Below are 27605 nucleotides of genomic sequence, written 5' to 3' on the forward strand. Positions count from 1 at the left end.
AAAAAAATAACTTTTCAATTACAATTGACATATTATATTAGTTTCAGATGTACAACCAAGTGATTAGACATGTATATAACTTACAAAGTGATCACCTTCATAAATCTAGTGCTTGATTTTAGATTCAGTCTCCTTTTGGGGAGCGCAAAAGGAAAGGTGCAGGAATACTTCATAGGTGGTCTGATTGCAAAATATCGAGAGGCATTTAATGTGTAGTTGTCATTCTTTTGGTGGTGTTAAAATTGTTCAGTGAATTCAGGTGCTATCAACCTGATTATTAATTATAAAGTTTCCTGTCAACATTTTACCTCTTGGCTCTAGCAGCCATTGATAGTCATTGCCTAGATTTCATTAGGATTTGTCAAATGGTGATTTTTCTAATTGTGTCATTTCTTCTGCATTTATTAACTGATTATATTATTAAAAACTTACTCTCATTAACTGTGTGGCTACTCTGATATGTAAACTGCATAGAATAGGTAATGTAAATTGATTTTCTTCCTTTATCACTCTTTTATATTAATGAGTTGAGGCTCCAAAGTTAACCGATAGATTTTTTTAAGTGTTATTATGAACTAATCGATTTTTATATATTTGATGTGTTTAATCCAATGATGTCATTACTCTTTCTTTCTTTCTTTTTTTTCCTTTTGTCCTCACCTGAGGATATTTTTCCCATTGATTTTCAGAGGGGGAAAAAGGGGGTGGGGGACATCAATGTGAGAGACACATCCATTGGCTGCTCCTGCAAGTGTTCCAACTTGGGCCAGGGATTGAACCTGAAACCTGGGTACATGCGTGACCTTTACCTGGAATCAAACCTGTGACCCATTAGTGCCACACCAGCCAGGGCCATTAATTTTTTTGATGCCCCAAAATTTTCTCTATTTTTGGCCAGTAGACATGCCCCCCTCCTAGTATGTGTGTGTATATGTGTGTGTGTGTGCGTGCGCGCGCGCATGTATATGTGTGTATATGTGTGTGTGTAATATATATATACCTTTTTAGTAAGAGAAAAATCATGAGTTTATACTGATATATCTAATTCAAATGAAAGATTGTAATTATTAATATCTTTGATTTTGTATATCTTTTAAGTTTAAAATCCTCCTTTCTAATGTCAGTAGTATATTATTCTGTCTTATAGTTTACAGAATAGCAAAACTAACAGCAAAATCACAAATGCTGTTTAAAATTACTTTCTTATTATTTTTCTGTTTAGTATATAACCCACTAAGAAAGGGTATTCAAAAACATGAATTAAAATCACTAGAAATATTCTCTCTGTGGTCATATCTTTATGTACTGATATGTTTATTTTTTTTCTAATTTCAGAGATTTTTTCTTTTGAGTTAATTTGTTTTCTAATTAAATTAAAACATACCCCTGGTTCTAAAGGCAAAACCAAAAGTTTGGGTATGTTAAGAGAGATCTAGTGTAATCCTTGTTGTCTTCCTGTTCTGTCCCTTCTCCAAGAAGTAACTGTCTTTTATTGGTTTCCTTTCTTTGTTTCTTTTTGGAGAAAGAAACAAACACATTTCTTTTTCTCCTTTCTTGCACAAAAGAGCACTTCGTATACATTATTTTGCACCTTGCTTTTTTTTTTAATGTTTTTATTGATTTTTTTTTTAGAACAAGAGGAAGGGAGAAGGAGAGATAGATACATCCATGAGATCAATTGGCTTCCTCAACCCAGGCATGTGCCCTGACCGGGAATCGAACCAATAATCTCTTGGTGCATAGAACTCTGCTCAACCAACTGAGTCACACCAACTGGGCTGCACCTTGCTTTTTTACTTCAATAGGATATCCTGGAGGTCACCTCTTAGCAGTATATAGAAAGCATCTTCATTTCTCTTTGTACCATCATAGTACTCCACTGCATGGGATCTGTCATAAAATTACTTTTATAGAGGTTTAAATTTATTAAAGGTCATTCTGAATTTTTCATGAAAGTAACTACTTTCTCTGTTCTTTGCCATTTTTTTTCTTATTTTTCAGAAAAATCGTTGCTTATATGTATTTGGTGGCCAGCGATCGAAGACCTATTTGAATGATTTCTTTAGTTATGATGTGGACTCTGATCATGTAGACATAATATCAGATGGCACCAAGAAAGACTCTGGAATGGGTAAAGGCATTTAGTGATTCTTCTCTCATGTCTTACATACTTTATAAGGTAGACGACTATAGCCCATTTTCTTTTCTTTCTATCCATTCCTCACCCTTTCCCCATTTCTTTAATTGAAGTAAATCTGACTAAGAGGTCAGAAAACTTGTTTTTGTCTCTCTCTTCCAGCTAAATTATCCAATTCTATCTGTTTAAAATATATTAATCATCATTATTTCCTTGGAGCAGAAAGATAGTATATGAATCTCTATGGGAATTTTTTGTGTGCTTATTGGGGAGGTGGGGGTTGGCAAGAATTGATATCCTAAAATCTATATTATTCTATATTTGCTAATCCTTTCCACCTTCTACTTTCAGTACAGTAACTTATATTATGCACTAGCATAGTAGAGTCTGTCTTTGTTCTGAAGGAGGACATGAAATGGTAATGCCTTTTAAGTTTACAAATTCAGCATCCAATAAGTTATTCTCCTTGTAATAGGGTGATTGGTTTGCCTAAGATAGTCCCAGTTTTATGAAACTGCCCCATTCACTCTCAAAAGTATCCTATTTTAGATGATGCACAGTTACCCTACATCAGTGATGGCGAACCTATGACACGCGTGTCAGAGGTGACACGCGAACTCATTTTTTTGGTTGATTTTTCTTTGTTAAATGGCATTTAAATATATAAAATAAATATCAAAAATATAAGTCTTTGTTTTACTATGGTTGCAAATATCAAAAAATTTCTGTATGTGACACGGCACCAGAGTTAAGTTAGGGTTTTTCAAAACTCGGACATGCTGAGCTCAAAAGGTTCACTATCACTGCTCTACATAGTAGTCACTTTGCCTGTGATTAGTATACACAGGAGAATGGTATTTTTGTTTAAGGCCCAGAGGTTTAAAATGCCTGATTTGAGTAATAGGTTAAGGAATTAGAATAGCTTGCTTTTCCTTTTAGCTATTACTTATAAAAACACATTTTTAAAGTTGTAATAGTTGTTCATATTTAGGATGAAAAGGTTTTTTTTCTTTTAACAAAAGATCGCATCATTGTAAAAAAAAATACACATGAAGTAGTTTGCCCTCAAGACCCTTCTCCCATACTTCCTACTAGCACTCTTTTTTCTGGGGAGAAATGAAATGATAAAGTCTCTGTGGAGGCAAAGGGGACAGAGCAGGAAACAGGACAATTAAGCCTATAAACTGAATAGTAGAACTTCTAACCACATCCCTGTTCCCAGAATGCCAGACATATGCCTCTTACAAAAGACTGGAATCACATTTCTGGAGGAAATGTATGGCCTCAAAGAAAATATTTCCAGATACTGTTGTTTGGGCACCTCCCACGCCAATAAAATGGCTAATCTCGCTGCCTGGTCCACTTTCACAGCCTAGTCCCATGATAGTGTTGCCCATGATACACATAACACTTTCAATTAACTTTTTATTTTGTCACTCTTATTAAACTGTCAGTTGAGTATCTTCCTTATTAGAACCTTTACCATGGAAGAGAGAGAGAAAAACAAAACAAACCTGAAAATAGAAATCTGGAGTAATGCACTGAACACAAGTAAATGAAAATTATAATGATCAAGGCCAGTTTTCTTAGAGAAAGGATCTGCATCCGTAAAACTGTAATAGGATGCAATGAAAATTCAGAGACTAAGAAAGAGCTTTTGAAAAATAAGTTTTATTAGAATAAAAAAGTAGAAAAGTTATAAGAAATCTGAAAAATAGACAAAAAGACAGAGGTGAAAATTAGGGAAAATAAGGACCTTAGAAAATCAATCCAGGAGTTCCAATATCGAACTAATAAGAGTTTCCCAAGCTATAGAGAACAGGGAAAATGGAGGAGACTAGATTATAAAATAAAGAAATAGCAGAAAATTTCTCTAAACATTGGCTCCAGATTATAAATGAACACCTACAGAAGTCAGTACGTCAAATTTAGCAAAACAAAAACCATCATTGTTCACTGTGGAATTTCACATATCAGGGTAAGGAGAATATCTTAAAAATTTCTAGGGTAAAATGAGGTCACGTTCAAAGGAATAGGACTTAGAGTGGATATAGAAATTCTCAACAACATTGGAAACTATAAGATAAGGGGAAACAAGGTCTTAAAATTCTGAGGGAAAATTATTATGATCTAGATTTCTACTTTATAGCCAAAACACCATTGAAGCAAGAGGAAAGAAATACTGTTTTCAAATATGTATGGTTTATCAATAGAATGTGATTGCCTCAAGTAATAGAAAACCTAGGGAACCATGGCCTGAACATATAGGGAATTTTTTCTCTCACAGAATAACAAGTCCAAAGGTAGATAATCTGGACTGATGCAATGACTCAAGCAATATCTTAAAGGCCCCCAGGTTCTTTTAAATTGTTCTGTTTTCCATCCTTAACATGATGATAGTCTCATGGTGGTAAGTTGACTGATGCACCTCAAACAGTGCCCTCATTTTAAATAGGAGAAAAGGAAAGAAAGCAAAACTTGCCCAGAAAGCTCCCTGTGAAACCTGGCTTCAAGAGAGTCTGGGAAAGCAAGTATTTGGCTTCTCCAGCCTGTATTTATGTAGTACACTGGGGAAAGGGTTTGGAAATGGCTGTTAGGTCAGGCAATCAAAAGTGTCTGCCACACAAGAATAAAATACGATAGATCTGCCCTGGCTGGTGTGGCTCAGTGATTGAGCATCATCCAGTGTACTGCAAGGTCACCAGTTCGATACCTGGTCCGGGCACACACCTAGGTTAGAGGTTTGAACCCAGGTTGGAGTATATACAGGAGGCAACCGGTTGATGTTTTTCTCTCCTCCTCCCTTCCTCTCTTTAAAATCCATTTAAAAAATTTTTTAAATTATAAAGAGCGAGGATTTGAAGTTTGAGTGCAAATAAAATCATCCCCGTCCCTTCTTCCCCTTCCTCCCCCTGATTCTAAGTAAGCTGTTTCCCAGGATTAAAAGAAAAAAGTGGCAAAGAGTAATAGTGGTAGAGAATTAGTAAAAGAATAAATAAGAAATTTCACTGTCATAAGTAGGCTTTAATGACTGTCATTTGAAGATTTAAAAAAATAGTATAATGCTTCATTCATAGTTATGACTAAACTTAGAGCCATCAGAGTATAATAATTGTTTTGTTTTTTAGTTTAATTTTGTTTTGATTATAAAAGTAACATTCTCATTGTAGATAATTTGGAAAATATAGGAAGATGCAAAAAAGAAAATATATCAAACTATCCAGATGTAATCTGTTAACATTTTTATGTAGTTCCTTCTACTCTTTTTATTCTACAAAATTTAGTACAATTTTATTCTCTTTTTACATTTTCATTGAATTGACTTTTTTCCATCATTGTAATTTTATTATCCTGGACTAGAATATTAGTAGAAAAGACAAGAAGATTCATTTTCTAAATTACTACTATAATCAACTTTTGTGAAATCAGAATCACCAATTTTGCTATGCGTTAATTTTTAATTTATGGTGCATTATCCCACCATACAAATTAATTCATTAATTTAATAACCTTTGTTAGCATCTAAGTTTGACCCTCTCCATTCCTCCTTCCCAACATAATTCAGTGCCTTTATATGCCAGGTGTGTTTTATGGATTGTATGTTATAAGATCCCTTCTCAAAAAGAACTCACATTGTAGTGGAGAGAAACATGCAGTTGCCTTCTACGTACTGTGAAGTAAAAAAATTGAATGTTATGATAATGAGTAACATGGGAAGTCCCATTTAGGTAGAGTGGGTTGAAAAATCATCTCTGAGGAAGCAATCTTTAAGATTTAAAACAAAAAGTAGAGAATTAGGAAGAACCATGTTAAGAACTGAGAGAAAAGCAAGTTTAAAGGTCCCAAAGCAGGCAAGAACGTAGCATGTTCTAGAAACAGTTGGGGCTGGTGCAGATTGAGAGTGGGAAAAGTTGGTCTGAAATGACGTTGAAGAAATAGTTGAGTCTGATTATTCAGGGCCTTTTACAAATGCAAGAACTTTAGATTTTTTTTTCTAAAAATAGGAAGTTATTGAAAGGCTTAATTACAGAGTCTTGATCTAATTTAGGTTTTGAAAATATCACTCTTTTGTCTACATACAGAATGGTTAATTTTGTCAGTATGCTGATAAATTGAGTTGTCCAAAGGCTGTATGTATGATGGATGCCTTAACTGATGTTTTTATGGCAGAGTTGGTCAGTTAGAACTTCTGTACTTGGGAAATTTTCCCAACTAAAACTTTTCAGTTATACTTGGAATTGTGGAACCTTAATGGTTCTGTTGGCATATTTAGGAAACTGAAATTCTCTTTTTATTTTTTCCCATCTCTTTTCCTCCATCCCATCCCTCCTTTCTCCCTTCTCTCCTTTTCCTCCTTCCATACTTTCCTTTCTTCCTCCTTCCCATCTTCCTGTCCCTCTCTCTCCTCCTTTGCCTCTCTTCCTTCTCATTTTTCCCTTCTCGTTTAGTTTCCTCCCCATTCCCCCCTTTCTCTCTCTGTTTCCCTGTCTCCCACCCCAAGAGCTTTTGATATGTGGCCAGGATTGAAAACCACTGTCTTCAGAGCCTATCTCAGTCCTTAGTCAAAGTAACCTTGAGTAAATTACTTAATGTCTCAGCCTTAGCTTGCATGTCTGTAAGTGACCAAAATTGCATTTCAAGGAAAATAGTGTCCCTGCTCATGGCAGGGTAGAGATGGGTTGACCCTCTAGATTAAACTGGTGTTAGTTTGGGTACCTCAGTTTTCACAGGAGTATGTCAGTACTACCTAAGGTCAGTACTATCCAGTAATCAAGTCATGTCAGTTTTACCTCCATCTTATCTGTATTCCCATTGCTACTCACTGGTTTAGGCTATCACCACCTATTTGGCCTCTGTTTCTAGCATTCCTCTTTCTGTGTCCCCTGTCCTTCTCCCCAACCCATTCTTCACACTATAAGAACATAGCTGTTCTGTGTTACCAGTTAAGTGCATAACCATGCACTTTAACGTTTTTAAAAATATTTTTATTGATTTCAGAGAGGAATGAAAAGGGAGAGAGTTAGAAACATCAAGGATGAGAGAGAATCATTGATCAGCTGCCTCCTGCACGCCCCCTACTGGGGATTGAGCCCACAACCTGTGCATGTGCCCTGACGGGGATTTGAACGCTGATCTCTTAGTTCATAGGTCAATGCTTAACCACTGAGCCATGCTGGCCAGATGCACTTTAACATTTATACAACATATTTTTTGGTCACCTCCTAGGTGCTAGATAAGCACTAGAGATATAACTGTAATTAAGGACTCTATTTTTATGGAGCTTATAGTTGCTCATAGGGAGAAAAAAGTAGACTGACAACCTTACATTTTGATTACTGCTACTAAGGTAAGAAAATCTCTTTTAAAAATATAGACCTGATAGTTTTCCTTCCCTGCTTAAAATCTTTGTTTCTTTTTGTCCTCAGGATTAAGTATAAACTCAGCCTGACTCACAGCTTCCTTAATAATATGCTCCAGCTTAGTTCCAACCCCATTCTTGCTATCCACCCACACCTTGCCACCAGTTCTTTGTCTCATGACCACTGAATATTAATTCTTTATAGATAGAATACTTTTTCTTGCCTTCGGTTTTTTGCTCATTCTGTTCTTCCTACCTGAATCACTCTTCCCTTCTACCTCCAAAAGTTAACTTCTGCTCCTCTTTCATATTTTAGCCTATTGACCATCGTCTCCTGAAATTCTCTAACTCCTCAAGCCCAGGTTAGAAATTGAAGCATATAGTTCTAACCTTAGTTGTTAACACAATTCTAGGTATTCACCTGGCAGCATAATCTACTAGTAGACTGTGCTTTTTAAAACCTATGAAAGGCTCAGCTAAAATACATAGACTTTATTTAAGATTTCTTCAGGAGCATTTAGTCTTTTTAGTACTCTAGATCAAAAAAATCTTTCACTGGATTTAGTTAGACCATTTGGAAAACCTCACATGAGAGAACTGTGGTATAATGCAGTGATTTTCAACCTTTTTCATCTCATGGCACACATAAACTAATTATTAAATTCTGCAAAACACCTACAAATATATTATACTCTTTGCTGATCTTACAAAAAAAGCTATACTTTTGATTCATTCACAACAGACAGCTAGTGTTGTGTTGGCTGTTGTCATTTTTTTTTTTTTTTTTTACAATCTAAGGGAAAAGAGGTCAGTGTCCCTAACCAAATAGTCAGGTATTACATGTTTTAAAAATTCTTGCACCACACTGGTTGAAAAGTACTGGTATAATGTATTGTACTCCCATAGAATTACTTTTACCTTATTTAAAGTTTATTTAAATTTAATTTTATCTTACTTATTTTGTAAGCCATGAAAAGTCCTTTTAAAGATAAGGCAGGGTACTATTTAAATGTCCACATTATTTAATATTCTTAGAAACACTAATTTCATTCCATTACATGGATGTTCTGTAGCTTATTTAAATATTCTATTTATTAACTGTTATTCGAAAGCTTTTTTTTACTATAGTTAATTACTGTAATTTGAGATGGACTTAACATATAATTACTGTGTTTACATATGATTCAGTAATGTGAGTTATTTGATTAAAACTGCATTTATGATGTGAGTTTCAATTGGATTGTTTGAAATCATAGAAATTTGTTTAAACTTTTGAGGTCACCAATTAGAGATGATATATCTAATTCTAAAATGGTTGCTCTTTGTTATAATTTTTTATTTTGTAGATACTATAAAATCTTACATTGTTGTTCTTTATAATTAAATGAATTATCTCAAGATTGAAGAAACCTCAACTCTTATTTTTTCACCAGAGTATAATAATTGTATGCTCCCCTCAGGAGAAAATTATAATTTAAATGAGTGGATTGGCAGCTGCTTAGAAAAAAGAGATTTATTAGCATTGTGTCTAACACATACATAATTAACATCAAAATTCAGCACATATAAAATTTGGGTTTATTTCTGAATAACTTTTGGCAATAAATCTGTGGACACAAGGGTTTCACAGACTCTCCATATGTAAACTCTCTATTTAACAGCAATTGAATATTATGTTTAGTAGATAGTCTGTCATACCAACAGAGCTCTATGGTTTGCTATTATAATAGAACTAGAGGCCTGGTGCATGAATTCATGCATGGGTGAGGTCCAGCCGGCCCGCCCAGCCGGTGCGGGGAGGGGACCCGGGAGGTTGGCCAGCTGGCCCCGCCCCTGATCGGGGGGAGTAGGCACCCCCCAATCAGTCCAGTTGGCCGGCAGCAGTGTGCGTCATAGCTACCAGTCGTTCTGGTCGTTCCAGCATTTCGGTCACTTGGCTTTTATATATAGATTACTTTCTCATGGCTGTATTACTAGTAAATGCAAGGTAAGAAACATATTGAGTCTTCATCATTTGCCAGATGCTAAGTCAAGCTTTGGTGATACAGAGCTCTTACAACCTAATTCCTATTCTATAATAGCTTTGTGTTTACTTGTTTTGTTCCTTAAATTTGGTTGACTTTATTTTCCCACATCTGCCACTCTTTTTTCTAACCATAGTGGCAGATTGTTATAATTGAAGGAATAGTGAACTGAGAATCAGAAAACTTGGTCTCTTCATCTGGGTCTGCCACTCATCCCTCTGCAGCTTTGGCAAAATTATATAACTTCTCTGAACCTGATTATTCATCTGAAAATGAGGGGATGAAACAGTTGATCTTAAGGCCTCATCTAACTCCAAAATTTTGACAGTTAAATTTCCTACCCTTCTGTTAATCAGGCTGTGAAACTAACACAAGTGCTATGTTAGTTATGTCTGCAAGATCCTATTTATCTATAAACATATTTTCATGAACCTTAAAAGCAAAATCTTACTGTCATATCAGCCCTAGGAATATGCTTTTATTGTGCTAATTGACATTATGTTTTTAAACATATAAATTTTTAATGTTTTTGACCCTTTTCTGCTTTTATTAATTAAATAAATAAGGACAATTCATCAGTACAGAGAAGATTATGAGGCTAGTGATTTGCTGTCGTTAATATCGATAGTTAACCAAGCCAGAAAATGGTAGTACTTATTTTCAATGTAACTTGATTTCATTGCTTTCGATTTAGCATCTTTTATATTTGGTATGCCATTCTGATAAAACTGGATTATGTACATTTTTCTTTCAACATCATTGGAAATAATAACTTTCCATAATTTCACCCTTTAGTTCTCCCCAGGAGTGTTTTTCTTAGTTACAAGCTCATCATGAAAGTACAGTATTCATATTTTTAATATAAAATTTGTCATTTGATAGATAACGTTAATTAAAGTTCCCCTCAAAACAAACATCAAACATGCAAGAACACTGAAGACAATTTTGAAAATGAAAGGTAATAAAGTAGTATTAACACAACAATTTATATTTATAAAGCTACAACTTTATACAGATTAATGAAATGGAATAGACCAGACCGTATAAAGATATCTCCAAATACATATGAGAATTTAGAATATGATCAAGTGGTATTTCCACTCAGAGAAGGAAAATGAATTATGCAATAAATGACATTTAGGTGCCACTTAGAATTGGTTAAAAATAAAATCTGGGTCTCTGATGTCTATTAGTATGTATCACAAAAATGCTAGATAGATTTTTTAAAAATTTTTTAAATCTTTATTGTTGAAAGTATTACAGATGTCCCCTTTTTCCCCCCAATTGACACCCTCCACGCCACTCCCACCCCCTCCCCAAGCCTTCACTGCACTATTGTCTGTGTGCATGGGTTGTGCATATATGCATATTCATTCTTTGGTTAATCTCTTCCCACCTGCCACCCTGAGAATTATCAGTCAGCTGCAAGCTTCCATCTTTCTGGATCTATTTTGTTTGTCAGTTTATTTTGTTCATTAGATTTTACATATAAGTGAGATCATATGATATTTGTCTTCCTCTGACTGGCTTATTTCACTTAGCATAATACTCTTCAGGTTCCTCCATGTTGTCTCAAAGGGTAAGAGTTTTTTTTTTAGTATCCCATTGTGTAAATGTACCATAGCTTTTTTATCCACTCATCTACTGATGGGCACTTGGGCTGATTCCAAATCTTAGCTATTGTAAATTTTATGCTTAAGAAATAAAATTATAAGTCTGGTTGTTTTTAATAATTTAGGATTGGGAGAATACCTTTCTAAATATGATACAAAACCCAGAAGTTATAAAAAAAGACTTATTTTTTTACATATTAAAAAATATATGGAAAAATATTTATATCAAATAATGAATGATAAACTAACAACTAAGACAAAGGTTAATATCCTACTATAAACAAAAAGTTCTTACAAACCAATGAAAAGGAATACGTTTCTAGTAGAACATGGCAAATGACATGAATATATAGTTCAAAGAATAAAAAATAATTTAAATAGCCAATACATTTAATTAAAAGATCGCTCACTGAATATTGATATTTATTAAAATATAAAATATGTATACTCTTTGGGTAAGCATATTTCCCCAGGAATTTTTCCTAGTCATATACTTGTATAGATGCATAAAAATAACTTATACAGAGATATTTATTACAGTATTGTTTGCGAGAGTGAAAAAAATCTGGAAACAACTGTAATTGTCCACCAGTCAGTAATCAGTTAATAAATTATGGTTGATGTATTCAGTGAGTTGAATTCTTTGTAGCTTAATATAACTGAGATAGATAAATAAATACTATATTGCCCAGTGTCAAAAGTTAGTTGGGATTTTACAAAAAGTAAATGATGAGTGGGAGAAACCCAGGTTCAGGTAAAATAATAGAAGTTTTAAACTAGAGTCATTGATAGAGCTTAATTTGGTCTCATTTAGCATTTAAAATATCCCTAATTTAGAAGATAAGAAGGTGGCAGATGCTGTTGGTCGCCATTGGCCTTTCTTCTTAACCAAACCATGATTTGTTTAATGGCAAGTTGCCCAGCCCCAGGGGATGAATCATGATTAGTCTCAAGCAGTCGTTGTTCCTTTGCCAGATTCCCTTTCCATGCCTCCCATGTGACTGAGTTCTGGCCAATGATACATAAGGAAAGTCTCCTGGAAGACATTAGGGAAAAATATCCTCCCTAAGGAAGTGATGCTTAGCGGTGGTACTTGCAAGATTCCAAAAATGAGAGGAAGGACCAGAGAATTACAGGGATGTTAACCTAACGTCATGATTTAGTTGAATTGCTGAGTCACGACTGGGCTGAATTCTACTTTTTAAATTATGCACATTGCATTACTTCTATAATAATTTTTCCTTGTGAGTCATTTTATAAAGACTAGTTAAGTTTCTTGGCATTTAGTCAAGCATTTTGGCAGTTGAATCTGAAAGCTATTAAAATATTACCTGTTGTAAATCTCCTATCCATTCCCCCTACCCCTGCTACTACCCATTAAAAACTGTTAACTTGAAAAGATAGCCTTATTTTCATCTTGGAAAGAAAATTAATACAGAAGATGTATTAGTACTTATAACATGTTAGAATGAAAGCTTCTTTTAATCTTTAGGTCTTTTTGGTTTTTGATAATACCATTTTTGTTCAACTAGTTTTTATTTTTATACTAGAGGCCCAGTGCACAAGATTCATGCACTGCGGGGTGGGTGGGGGGGATGTCCTTCAGCCCAGCCTGCGCCCTCTTGCAGTCCGGGAGCCCTCAGGGGATATCCGACTGACAGCTTAGGCCCACTCCCTTAGCGGCTTCTGGCTGAGCGCACTGACCACCAGGGGCAGCTCCTGCCCTTGAGCGTTTGCCCCCTGATGGTCAGTGCACATCATAGCGACAATTCGTTCCGTCGTTCGGTCCATTTGCATATTAGCCTTTTATTATATGAACTAGAGGCCCATTGCAGGAAGATTCCTGCAAGAATAGGGCTTTCGTTGGGGGACAGGAGGGAGGGGAGTAAGATCAACCGAAGGACTTGTATGCATCTATATAAGCATAACTAATGGACATAAGACACTGGGGGGTAAGGGAGGGCAGGGGTTTGTCAAGGGTGGGGGGGATAAAAAGGGCACTTATGTAATACCCTTTGTAATACTTTTAGAAAAAATTTTAAAAAAAAATTAAAAAAAAAAAAAAAGAATAGAGCTTTCTGTGGCTGGAGCGAAGCTTCGCTCCCGCCTCCACCACCCCGCTTGCTTCTCCGCAGCTTCGCTCCCTTCTGCAGCACTTGGCTTCCTTCTACCTTGTCTTCAGTCTTAGATCTGCACCTGTGTATGCAAATTAACCACCATCTTTGTTGGGTTAATTTGCATACTCATCTGATTGGCTGGTGGGCGTAGCAGAGTGACACCAATTTGCATGTTTCTCTTTTATTAGTGTAGATATTTACTAGAAGCCCGGGGCATGAAATTTGTGCATGGGTAGGGTCCCTAGGGCTGGCCGGCGATCAGGGCCGATCTGTGGAGTGATCTTGGGGCCCCCCACTGGCACCTGGCCTGGCACTGCCCACTTGCCGGCCCCACTTCCCGCTGCCAGACCTGCCCCCCAATCACCCTGCCACCACTGCCAGTCACCTCCCTCTGCAGGGCGACGGGCAGGGCAATTGGGGGACCCCTGCTGGCACCCACCTTGGCTGATGTGGTGCCGCCCACTCACCAGCCCTGTCCCCTGCCGCCATTGGTCGCCTTCCTCTGCGCGGCAGGGCAGTCGGGGGGAGTTCCTCTGGCACCCGCCTTGGCTGGCCTGGGGGCACTCCTGTGTTGACCGTCTGCCCCCTGGTGGTCAGTGTGCATCATAGCGACAGGTCGTTCTGCCATTCAGTCGATTTGCATATTAGGCTTTTATTATATAGGATTTTTTCCTGTGTTTTTCCTGTGTTTTTTTTTTTTCTTTCTTGTATATATGTTGTTTGGCTACTCTCTTCACCTTCTTTTATCCAGGCCACCTCCCTCCTCCCTCCCCTCTGATCTCTGTCAGTCTGTTGCATGCTTCCATGCCTCTGGTTCTATTTTGGTCATCAGTTTATTTTGTTCATTAGATTCCACATACAAGTGAGATCATATGGTATTTGTCTCTCTCTGACTGGATTATTTCACTTAGCATAATACTCTTCAGGTCCATCCATGCTGTTGAAAAGGGTAACAGTTCCTTCTTTTTTACAGCTGTGTAGTATTCTATTGTGTAAATGTACCACAGCTTTTTTATTCACTCATCTACTGATGGCACTTGGGAGTGTGCAGGAGGCAGTCAGTAGATGATGTTCCTCTCTCATCCATGTTTCTCTCTCTCTATCCCTCTCCCTCTTGCTCTAAAAATCAATAAAACATTTTTTTAAATAGAATTCCAACAACATAAAGAGCTACGAAATAAAAAGTATTTCTGCCAAAATAGCAAACTAACACAGGCTCTTGATTCTCTTCCCTAAAATCAACTCTGGAAAAATAAGGAGAGGCAACTGGCCTTCAGAAATTCTTTAAATGAGATAGAAGACTTCCTCTCCCCTAAATTAACTTGAGTCAGTTCTTGTTCCTTCACTGTAGAAACTAGCAGGAGTAACCCATCCCACTAGTCCCAGAATCAAAAGAACATTATGATAGTGCACAAACCCTATGGCAGCTAAGAGTTGATGAAAATAGATGTGGACTGACTCTCACAGGAAAGGGACTGGGACTGAGGTGGGTTTGCCCTGTCACTGTCTGGAATGTGTGGGTTCTTTTTTTTTTTTTTTTTAATCCTTACCTAAGGACATTTTTACTGATTTTTTTTTTTTCTTTTTGAGAGAGGGAGAGAGAAAAGCAAACATCGATGTGGAAACATTGATAGGTTGCCTCCCATACACACCCCCACTGGCAATCAAACCCATGACCTAGCAATGTGCCCTGACTGGGAATCGAACTCAGAACCTTTTTGGTGATAGGATGAGCTCCACCTGAACTGGCCCTGGGTGAATGTGTGGGTTCTTGACTTTGTGCAGGAAAGATTTCACAATGTAAGTTCAGGTGATTTTGAGAGTATGTTTATTAAAATGGAACAGTGTGCCCTGGCTGGTGTGGGTCAGTGGTTTGAGCAGTGGTCTGTGCACAGAAGTGTCGAGGTTCGATTCCTGGTCAAGGGCAAGTACCTGGGTTGTAGGTTCGATTCCTGGCCCCAGTTGTGGCGTGTGCAGGAGGCAACCAAACAATGTGTCTCTCTCATTTTAATGTCTCTCTCTCTCCTTCTCCCTTCTTCTTTCTCTCACCTCCACCCCCTTCCTTCTCTTCCTTCCATTCTCTCTAAAAACCAATAGAAAAAATATCTGGTGAGGTTAACAACAACAACAACAACAAACTGGGGACAGTGAAACAAAGGAAGGGATTAAGATGGAAGAGGCAAGATCATAGCAACAGGAGTGAGACTAGGTGGAGCTGCCTTGGCCCTTTGGAAACGTAAGAGTTGAGCCTAGGCAAGGCTGCCTTGACCCTTTAGAAAGAAAGTCACAGCGGCAGAAGAAGTGAGCCCGTTGGGCTGCGTCGACGCAGGAAACAAATTGCCGAGGCAAAAGCAAAAGGAGGGCTCTTGGAGATAGGTTCAGGGGGTTAGTTAGCCCTGGCCTAGCTGCCGCTGCCCACTGCTCCCCTGGTTGCACATTTCCTGAGAACCATTAGAGCTTTGGAAAAAGAAAGCGAAGATACATACCTGAGGAAAAAAAGGGTGAAGGTGTGAGCATGCTCCAGGGAGAGTGTATACTGGGTCCTTTGTCTTAAGTATTTTTATCTGTTTTCTAGAAGTGGGAATCTTAGGGGAGTTCTCAGGAGAGGATCTCAATAGAATATTTATAATCTCCAGGTGTGTCCTTTAAAATTCGGATTCGTCAAAATGAGCCTGTAGAGCAGCAGTTCTCAACCTGTGGCTCGTGACCATCAGAAAACACATACAGTATATCAGATATTTACATTACGATTCATAACAGGAGCAAAATTACAGTTATGAAGTAGCAACAAAAATAATTTTATGGTTGGGGATCACCACAACATGAGGAACTGTATTAAATGGTTGCAGCATTAGGAAGTTTGAGAACCACTGCTAGAGGGTATAGGGTCATTATCTGGTCCGTTTCCCCTTTAAAAAATGTCACTGAAGTGGGACCAGACTAAGGCAGGTCTGCCCCTGCACTGATCTGGAATGTATAAGCCATTTGATCCTAAGTGTCCTTGGTTAGGAAAGGTAAGACCTTGTGATTTATTATCAGGCTATAAATTGCTTAGTCTTTTAAGTATCTGTCTCAGTTTCCCCATTCCGCTTGACAAGGAATTTTTCTAGCTTCTTACTATCCTGCCTCATAACCATCCATTCTCAGTAATCCATTTCTCCCTTCCCATGCCCTTCTAGTCAAGGGAGACTGCCTTTTACTTCCCCCAAGAGTTTAAAGGTATGAAATGGTGTGAAACCCTTGTATGGAGTAGGTGGGGAGAGGGGAGGAGATCACAGTAAATGGAAGTGATAAATTTGTTCTTTGTGCCTAGGCTTTGCTACCCTGTGGCTCTTCCTTCATTTTTCTTAAACTCACTGCTGCTGATACTAGCTAAGGCCTGGCCTTTGGTCCCTCCTAATACATTTTTCTTTAACAGAAAAATAGCTGGTACCCTGAAAAGCATTACTTCACAGACCAATGTAACTAGACAGTTTAGAAATCAATAAGACAATATATATGATCTATTATGATAGAAGAACCAAGAATTTTAAAACAAGCATGATCAATGTATTTAAAGATATGAGATCCCATTTGTAATATCAATAACATATAATATAAAAACAGAACCAAATAGAAATATTAGATAGGAAATATATATTTGAAATGAAGAATGCAACAAATATTATAAATGTGATGGATATGAATTAATAATTAATTAGTTGAAAGATTAGCATGAATATTCTTCTAGGAGGAAACAGAAAAGAAAAGGTAAAGAGATAGAAATATAAAAGAAAAGCCAAAGGGTATGGAGAAGAATTGCACAGGTACCGACATCTTAACAGCAGTTCCAAAAGGAGAGAAAAATAGAAATTTAAGAAGTTGAGAATGAAGAAATAATGGAGATAAATTTTTTAGAATTCAGGAAAGATGAAATTCCTCAGATTGGTGAAAGGGATTGTAACGTGCCAAACAGGAAAAATAAGGGGAAACACATTCCTAGACATATTAAAGGAAAATTAAGAATATCAAAGACAAAGGGAAAATTTTTAAAGAATTCAGAAAGGAAGAGCAGATGACTTGCAAGGGAACAAGAAAGATATCAGCTCAACAGCAGTAAGTGAATGGCAGAAAACAGTTAAGTTAAAAGGTACTCAAGGGAAATGACTCCAAACCAAGAAAGTAATATCCTCCTAACTTTCAAATGTATGGGTAAAATAAAAAACTTTCAGGAGCATTTGTCTCGGGAAATTTGCCACATTGGAAACCCATATGGAAGCAAGACTCCGTGAGAAAGCTAGGAGATATCTATAATAATAAAACCGTAATATGCAAATAGACGGACGGAATGACCAAACAGCAGAATGACTGTCCAGATGGCCTTCCAGACAACCATGCTATGACATGCACTGGCGCCAGGCCAGCCAAGGCATGTTCGATGTGATTGGTCGGGAGGCCCCGTCATCGTTTCACAATCACCTCACAGAGGGAGGCCCAGGCCACCCTCTGCAGGGCGATCAATGGGGGGTTCTGTGATCAATCGCCCCAAAGAGAGAGGCCCAGGCCACCGGCCGGTGGGGTGTCAAATGATGCAGCCTACTCCATGAGGAGTTGGGAAGGGAGAATGGGGAGTGACTGTTAAGGGATATAGGGTTTCCTTTGGAGTAATTAAAATGTTCTAAAATTAGATTGTGATGATGGTCTTCCAGTGGATATAATAAAAAACACCAAGCTGTACACTTTAAATGGGTGAATTTTATAGTGAAATATATCTCTATAAACATGGTAGTCTTACCTCCCTGAGTATTGTAAACCTGCCCACTGCTTAAACGACCCTTGTCATTTTTCTCTTCTGATACTAAGGTGCTTTTAGGCAAAATGTGACCATGTGGAAAAGGAAGCATGTACAATTTGGTCTTACATTCTTCTACGTTCTTACATTTCTTCCCCAGCCCAATACTATTTTAATCCCCTCTCTTTGATGACTCCACCCCCACTTATGGAATTCAAAATATCTTTCTCCACTGATTTCCATTCCACTCAAAAATTTCCATTTCCTCAGTGGGTTCTTATTTAAGGTAAGCAGTTTGTTGCATTAGTTTCTAACTCATAATCTCTGATATTTACATTTTAAAAGATTATAGAACAAGGGTCAACAAACTATTTCTATAATGAACCAGATGTAAGTATGGGGTGTCCTTCCAAAAATGTGTACTCACTTTGAATGATTATAAAGTCAGTACTTACCAATATACAGTTCATTTTCAAATTTTAAAAGAATCTATAGAAATGAGTAAATTTTTTTGTCAATACCTGTTTTCAAACTGATGACCGTTCTGGTCCAGGCACTGCTGATAACACAAAGCAGTGGAATCACAAACATCAAGAATCATTTCCTTCGGTATTTGTGTGCCCCCAATTCGTTGACTCTTGCAGTTTTGTACTATAAACTTTTTCTTTTATGTATCCCCATAAAAGAAAAGTCGAGTGGATAATTAGGATAAATTTTCTTTGTTCAGAGCTTAGTCTGGCTTTACCCATTATTTCAAATCAGTTAAACTGAAAGGAGTGAAAATTGAGTTATCAGCTGTTAAAGTATAGATACATTTTTGGGGTCACCCAACCTATATTTTGAGTTTTGCCAGCCATAAGTGTTCTGTTGCAGCTACTCAGCCTTGCTACACTATAGGGTGAAAATAGCCAAAGACACCATGTAAATGAATTGATGAGGCCTCATTTGACCCTGATCAGATCAAGCCATAGCTTGCCAATCCATATTATTGATTTCTTAATTTTAAGGCTCAGTATTAAGACAAAATGGAACAAAGAAATTTAAGTGCAATAAATTTAGACAGTTATGTCCTCCCCTTCCACCACTAATAAAAAGTTATTTCATTTTCACCTGGCTGGTGTGACTTAGTGGTTGAATCAGGAGGTTGCAGTTTGATTCTCAGTGAGGGCACATGCCCGGGTTGCAGGCTCATCCCCAGTAGGGGGGGTGCAAGAGGCAGCCAGTCAGTGATTCTCTCTCATCATTGATGTTTCTCTCTCTCTCTCCCCCTCTCCCTTCCTCTCTGAAATCAATAAAAATATGTATATTTTTATAAAGTGATTTCATTTCTTTACAGTTTTATCTTTTTTTCCAAGGTTATTTTGGAATAGAAGTCAAAATTTTGGCACTTTTGAAAGTTTACCAAGCCTTATTAAGAAAATATCAGACTTTACATAACCACTAAGGAGTATGGCACGAGGGTCGAGGTTTTTGTTAAGATTAGGTCTCTGTTTGAATGAATATAAATGTACTTGTGTTTGGATGCATACAAATTGTGTTTTGTGTGAATAATCTTTAAATATACTTACTGTGGAATACATTTGGATAGTCTCTAAAATATCTCAAATTTATTGAATAGCAATGTAAGAGGACACATGGATTTAAGGTAAACTAGGGAAAACAAATACAGTATGACTAGCATCTCATACTGTTCTGAATTGATTGAGATATTTTTCTCTAGTTTGATGTTTGTTTAGCTTTCTGAGCATATGATAATTGTTTATCTATAAGAAATGTAGTGTTGCCCTGGCTGGCGTGGCTCAGGCGTTAGACTGTCAGCCTGGGCACCAGAGGGTCATGGGTTTTATTCCGGTCAAGGGCATATACCTGGGTTGCAGGTTCGATCCTGGGCCCCTCTTGGGGTGTGTGAGGATGGCAACCAATATATATGTCTCTCTCACATTGATGTTTCTCTCTCTCTTCCTCTCTTTCTTTCTTTCTCTCTCTCTCCCTGCCCTCCCCTTTCACTCTCTGAGAATCAATGGAAAAATGTCCTTTGGTGAGGATTAACAAAACAAAAAAAGAAAGAAATGTAATGTTGAAACGATACATTGTTTTAGATACATGGCAATTATGTTTAATATAAAATTATATTTCAACTAATATTTCCAAATAACAGTGATTAGAACAATTTACATTTGCCATATCAATGTTTGACAAATTTCTGGGTAATACAGAATGACCATCATTTATTTAATGGATTTCTTAAAAAAAATAAAACCTTAACTCTGGGGAGTTTGATCTACTCAGGAAAATATATTTGGGGCATATTATACACCAACATTTTTTTTCTTGGAAATTATGTCATTTCATATTACATCATGACAAATACTTTAAATGCTTCTGACCATATTAAACAAATCTGTTTCAGTTTTTGTCAAATTTTGTTTTTTTCCAAATCAAGATTTGAATATTTTATCTCTATTATTAAATTAGAGCTGACCCAGATAATAAATCAGTTAAAGTATTGCCCTTTTTCTCAATCAAAATCATTACATTGCGTACCTCCTTCTACCTCTTTTTAGCTCCATTCTGGTAGTTATCATGTATTTAGTCTGTCAACAAATAGTTGATAACTATTGTATGCCAGCCATTAGGAACAAAATCGTGAACCAGATAATCTTGGCCCTTGTAGAGCCTATATTCTGGAGTGGAGAGAAAGCAATAAACCATTGTTTGTTTGTTTGTTTATATTTATTTTACCTTTTTTTCTTTACTCGAATTTTTTTTTTTAAGAGAGAAGAAGGTTGAGAAACATCAATGTGAGAGAGAAATATCCATTGGTTGCCTCTGGTACCTGCTCCAACCATGCCCCATGGGATAGAACCCCCATCCTGGATATGTGCCCTGACCTGGAATCAAAACGCAACCTTTTGGTCCAAACTATGCTCCAATCAACCGAGCCACTGGCCAGGGCTGTTTATTGTTTAATATAAAAGTTATGTAGTGTGTTAAAAAAATAAGTTGTGGCCTTACCCTACAGAGTACGATAAGGATGTATTAATCTTTAACAGAATAGCACTAATCTATTATCTAAGGAAACACTGTCTATGTGAACATTGTCATCCTATTGTTTTCTTTCATTTTATAGTTCCAATGACAGGATTCACACAGAGAGCAACCATTGATCCAGAACTGAATGAAATACATGTCTTATCTGGACTCAGCAAGGACAAGGAAAAGAGGGAAGAGAATGTCAGAAATTCATTCTGGATTTATGACATAGTGAGGAATAGTTGGTAAGGAGCTCTTGTCTGTACTGCAATTCCAATTTAATATTTCTTGGGGTTGTATATTCAAAAGAGGAGGAAACTGGAGGACTTGTGTTAATATGTGATGTCAAAACAGGAGCACTTAAGAGAACTTCTTCCATTCAGTAATGGAGGGTAGTGCTCAACAACTAAAGAATTTATTACTTTCTAAATACGGCATTTATTTACAGTAAAAATGAAAGTGTACTATAGTTTTATTGTGAATAGTAAACGGGTTTTTAGCTCTTTCAGCCTTTGTTTTGAACCTTCATAAATGCTATTTGTGTTTCATATCATGAGGTAGGTTGTTCTTAAGTGAGGTTTTGATGGACATTAAAAGAACTTAAGAACTCAGTTCTAATAAATCAGATTATTTTATGGGAATGACCAAAACTTTAAGATTTGATGTAAACAAATTTATAATTGTTTTGTTGGTAATTAGACATGCAATTAATTTGCTGTCTACAACTGTATTAACACTAGAGTCCCGGTGCACGAAATTCATGCACTTGGGGGAGGGGGGTCCCTCAGCCCGGCCTGTGCCCTCTCGCAGTCCAGGAGCCCTTGAGGGTTGTCCAACTGATGGCTTAGGCCCTAAGCTGGGGAGCGGGCCTAACCTGGCAGTCAGACATCCTTAGTGCTGCCACAGAGGTGGGAGAGGCTCCCGCCACAGCCACTGTGCTCTCCAGCCATGAGCCTGGCTCAGGGCTTCTGGCTGAGTGGTGCCCCCTATGGGAGCACATTGACCACCTGCATTGAGCGTCTCTCCCCTGGTGGTCAGTGCACATCATAGTGACCAGTTGTTCCACCGTTCGGTCGATTTGCATATTAGCCTTTTATGCTATAGAATTATGTATACTGCTAATTTTCTAGGATAGCATGCCTTAAAAGCAATGTCTTGCAGGTCTTGTGTCTATAAAAATGATCAAGCTGCAAAGGATAATCCAAGTAAAAGTCTTCAAGAAGAAGAACCCTGTCCAAGATTTGCCCATCAGCTTGTATATGATGAGTTGCACAAGGTATCCTAACTTCATTGACCTGTAAATTTTCCATGACCTACAATCTGAAAGAATCCCCAAAAATATATGTTTTTTATTTTTTAAGTAGATTTGAGTAAAAAATTATAATACATAGTATGTAGCAGGCGTTCAATATTATTTTCCCCTAAAATTCCTTAAGAGAATAAACATTTTTGTATAGATGGTGACTCCTGGCACTTTCCTCTTTTGATTATGGTCAGTGGCTGCTTCTTAACTCATAGATCAGATACATAGCATGGCCTATTGTATAGTTTTCCACATGTGGGTTCCATGTTTCATGATATGAAAAGGTATATATGACTTCCTGATTTTAGATTTCATTGTGTAAGAAATCTTTTTGTTTTTCCTATCTATGAGTGACATATCTTTTCTATCTGTTTTGTGAAATAATATGGCATTTTGAAGTTTAAGTGTCAGTTAGTGTTCAGAATGGTTTCTTTAACTATTTCTCCCTTAAGCTTTACATGTAGTTTAGTGATTGGGCTCAGGTTATATAGTAAGCTACTGACTAACCTGTATTCTTTCCATTTAAGTCACAGATGAATATTTAAACTTTATATCATTTGAGACCTTCATGTTAAAGATACCATGGGAGTGGATAAAAGCCCTTTCTCTTAGTGTCTCCCAAATTAAAGGGTAAATGAATTTCCATCCTTAGGATAGAAATAATATTGGAATTCTATTACACTATTGAATATGAATTTATTTTTTTGATGAATCCTCACTTGAGGATATTTTTTCCATGGATTTTTAGAAAGAGAGGAAGGGAGGAAGGGGTAAAGAAGGAAGAAGGGAAGGAGAGAGAGAGAGAAAGAGAGAGAGAGAGAGAGAGAAAGAAAGAAAGAAACATCACTGTGAGAGAGACACATCAATTGGTTGCTTCCCGCATGCACCCCAATGGGCTGGGGATTAAACCTGCAACCCAGGTATGTGCCCTTGACTAGAAATCAAACCCAAGACTCTGCAGTGCAAAGGCCAACACTAACCACTGAACACACTGGCCAGGGCTTAAATATAAATGTTTTTAAAATTTCAGAAAATGCTTTTAACACTTTGTGTAAGTACAGAATATCACTAAAACTAAATAATATAATAGTGAAATTACTATTGCATTCCTTTCACATTTATTTTTTGGTACGAATTGAGTAATGGAATATTTTTGAAAGTTATTTCACAAATTATATGTGCCGTTTAATATTTGACCTTAAGGCTAAAGCTAAATTAAAATGCTAAAATTTTAAAAAGTTTCTAATTGCTGTTGACCTTCAGTGATTTGACATCTTTTCTTTAATAGTTTTTTAAAATATGTTTTTTATTAATTTTAGAGAGAGAAGAGGGAGAGAGTAACATTGATTGACTGCCTCCTGTACACCCCCTACTGGGGATCAAGCCTGAAACCAGGGCATGTGCCCTAACCTCGAATCCAACCAGCGATCTCTTGATGCTTGGGATGATGTCCAACCAACTGAAGCACGCCGGCCAGGTTGTCATCTGTCCTTTTTAAAGATATAATTTATTATCATCAACACTTGATGAACTTGATAATCCCCATTATTCATTGCCCTCAAACTATATATTTGATTAGCTACTTGCTATTGTTAATAAACAAAATATAACAGCAAATTTGAAGGTCACACTGGGTTTTATTAAGTCATTTATGAATTCAGCAGCATCTTATCTAGCAAGCAGAGAAATTCTCTGAGGGATTAATTCTTGCCCTGGTCAGTGTGGCTCAGTTGGTTGGAGCATCTAGCTCACCAAAAGATGGCGGGTACAATCCCTGGTCAAGACATAGGGCATGTTTGGAAGGCAACTGATTGATGTTTCTCATATCAATATTTCTCCCTCCCCCTCTCTCCCTCCCCCTCCCCCCCCCTTCCTGTCTCTAAAATAAGTTTAAAAAAACTTTTTAAGATGGAAGTCTTTTATAGAAAAGAGGGTGAGGCAAGTAAGTCATCAATAAGAGAGAAATGAAAGTTCATGGAGGAAAGTAAAGAGTTCAGGTAACGCTGGCTTCTCATTGGGTGAGCTGTGGAGTTTCAATTGGCTGGGCTTCTTGCTGGACCAAAAAAAAAATCTTCCTTCCTCCTGCTGAGGTGGTAAAGCAGTTGTGCTTTCTATTTGGGAATGACAGGGCCTCTCTTCCTGTTGGGGTAATTGATGTCTTCCAATATGGGGTATTTGACTTCCAGTGATAGGTAATTGACTTTTATAGTCTATCCCAACTTCAGTTTTAGTTGAGGTTTTCTTTATTCATTTTTACACTATCATTGCTTTTGTTTCATGTTTCCATTGTCAGTGTAATTGTGGTAATAGAACTTATTTTAATATAAAATGTAATTTAGGAAGTAGTCACAGTAATTTAAAAAGTAAAGTGGAAACTTGAGAAAAATCAAGAGAAGCAATAATATTTTGATTTTTTTTTTTATATCATTAAGGCTAAGAAAGGTACCTGTAACACAGTACTAGCAAAATGAAGAAGTTTTACTATGACTTAACATAGTTTCTTAAGTATGCATGTGTTTTTAAAAGTCTGGTTTGTTTTGTTTATTACAGGTTCATTACTTATTTGGTGGGAATCCAGGAAAATCTTGCTCCCCAAAAATGAGATTAGATGACTTCTGGTCACTGAAGTTGTGTAGGCCTTCAAAAGATTACTTACTGAGGCATTGCAAGTACCTCATAAGAAAACACAGGTATAAAAACAATTCATGGAAAACTTTTATTTAACTTTATCAGCTATTGTTAGTATTACCTAAGCTCTGGAGATGTGCCTTTGTCTTTGGAAAGTTAGTAACATGAAAGTGTAAACACTGTGAAGGTCATGACTTTTATAGGTGCCCTGTTATTCTCCTGATTTTGGTTTCTTCTTTCAAAGGAAGACACAAAGTGAAAATAGATACTGATGCTAAATTTTTAAAATATAGAACAAGGAAATTTTGCAACTGTTAAAATAATGGAAAAAGTTTCTGTGAAGGTGATTAACTTACCATCAAGTAACTTAAGGCCTAACCACTACAAATTACATCAGTTCTAGATTATTGACATATGCCTGACCTGTTGATAACTTTAACTGTGAATGTGATGATATAGTTGATTAATAATATCTTTATAATTTGATGTTTCAGAATACAGCTTTAAATAGAATTAGTTTTATTTCATTAACTTTGCTAATTAATTATAAAATCATGTAATTAAACATTTTCATATATGTCTCTTGAGTCATGTTTGCTTTTTAAAAACCCCTAGCAGGTGATAAGCTACTAAAAAAATGTAGAAAAGTGTATCTGTCCTTTTGGTTACTGATAGTGTTAGATGATAAATATTTATAGTTTGGAAGGAGAAGTTAACCTTTAATGACGATAACAGCTACCATTTATTGAACAATTTTTGTGTGCCAGATCTTGTATATTATTCTCACAATAAGCCAATGGAGGAAGAACTATTGCTATCACTTTTTTATAAAAGAAGAAATGGGTTATATAACCCATCTAAGGTCACTCAACCATAAGTGACAGATAGGATTTGATCCTGAGTATTCTGATTCCAGAATTCTCCATTTCATCACCATCACCTCCACCACCACCACCACACACACACGCACAGAGGCACATATTAATATACTAGTATGTATACACACGTATGCTTATATGTTTATTATATAATATGTTTTATATAAAATATAAATACATGAAAGTCTGTGTAGATATAAATTAGACTATTCCTTTATCATATTATATTTACTTATTGTTGCTTTTCACAAGTTATACTTGAGAGATAAATTAATAACAGAAGCTAATTCTGTTTCTTTGGCTTTACTGTGAATGATTAGTATATTTTCTATAGAATCTACAGGAGAAAGGGTCTGATTCTTCACATTGTCTGGATGGCAAGAATAAATTCTGTTTTATTAACAAGATTTAAGTTTGAGGTACCTTTGCTAATGTTTACATTGCTAAATTTTATTCTTTAGTACTTAATGTACTTAAGATACTTAATATTAAACTTTGTTTTTATAAGAATATGGGGAAATTATAGAGCTCTTTCTCTACCTTAAATATAACAACTGGTCATTGGAATGTTAGAGTGAGCTTTTTAAAAAAGTTTCCTGACCAAAAGTCCATTAGAGATGAAAGGAAATTGTTTAATGCTTCATATAAAGAATTGGAACTCACAAATACTTCCCTCTGGCTTTTAATTGTAAAAGTATTGCATGGGTAATAATAAAGAAAAAAATAAGTCTTCTCTCTCTACCAAAAGAATTGAATCACTTATCATCCCTCCATTCAGGAGTAATATTTTGGTGTATATCCTTCTAATTATATGTACACACTATTGTTTTGAATCTGATTTCTTTCAGTGAATGATGTATTATAAACATTATCATGTTAATAAATACAAATACAAATCATAATTGTAATGGCTGCAAGCATTCTACTTTATGTGTAATTCACTTAACTAATCTTTTATAGAATATTTACTCTCAATTTATTTGCTATAGTTAATATTACTGTAGTTAAATAATATTGTTAATATTATATATTTCTATATGCACCTCTATCTAAAAATTCTGTAGGATAGTGGTAGAATTGGGAAATTATCGTTTGCCCTTCTTCCCACAGCCCAGTCATCCTCAGAAGTGTTATTCTTTTTTATCTTTGGAAGTTGTTTTTCTCCTTTAGAAATATATCAGTGGGCAGGTGAAATGACAATTTGGGAATCTGAAATATTATGTATTAGGGCATGCTTTAAGTTTTAAGTACAGTCATCATTGCAAGTGACTTAATTCTAGTAAAGGTGTAGAGTGAGGAGTCAAAGTGGATGAACAATAAAAGAATAATCAGTAACAAATCATTTAGACTCTTAAATATATGATGAAAGAGTCTTACAAATGTTGTATGAGAATAAATCATGAAATAAAATGACTGAAATTGAAAGGCAGTAAGTTTGTGTGGTTGGGCAAATAATCAACATTGGAAATTTTCTACTATGGGAGAGAAAGTGTGCTAGCTTATTTCAGAACTTCAGAAAAGCTCTTGAAGGGGAATATAAGAATGTTTAAAGACCCTTTTATATAGATTACACATTTATATATATTATTTTCAGTAGAGTAATAATAGCATAATAATATGGACCATAGTACTCTTCTTTTCTGATCTTGACTACTCTTTGCCCCTAGTTCTGTAGCTAATAGTTATATTAGAAAAGTATTATACCTGAACCTTGGATTGATATTCAAGCCTTCTGACTTAAT

At 36.3% G+C, this 27605-nt stretch overlaps 1 protein-coding gene across 7 annotated transcripts in view; it reads left to right on the forward strand.

Annotated features, from left to right (window-relative positions):
- The window catches only part of MKLN1 (muskelin 1), a 323342-nt gene that overhangs the window by 270094 nt on the left and 25643 nt on the right, over positions 1-27605 (forward strand). For all 7 annotated transcript variants that reach the window (XM_070423908.1, XM_070423911.1, XM_070423907.1 and 4 more), the window contains 4 exons: positions 2002-2131; positions 21152-21299; positions 22216-22330; positions 24908-25047. In XM_070423908.1, the coding sequence (XP_070280009.1) occupies positions 2002-2131; positions 21152-21299; positions 22216-22330; positions 24908-25047 (533 nt within the window). The remainder of the gene's footprint in view (positions 1-2001; positions 2132-21151; positions 21300-22215; positions 22331-24907; positions 25048-27605) is intronic.

The sequence above is a fragment of the Myotis yumanensis genome, unplaced genomic scaffold (assembly GCF_028538775.1).
Source record: "Myotis yumanensis isolate MYYU_CA2020_CCGP unplaced genomic scaffold, mMyoYum1.0.hap1 SCAF_9, whole genome shotgun sequence".
Lineage (NCBI taxonomy): Eukaryota > Metazoa > Chordata > Mammalia > Chiroptera > Vespertilionidae > Myotis > Myotis yumanensis.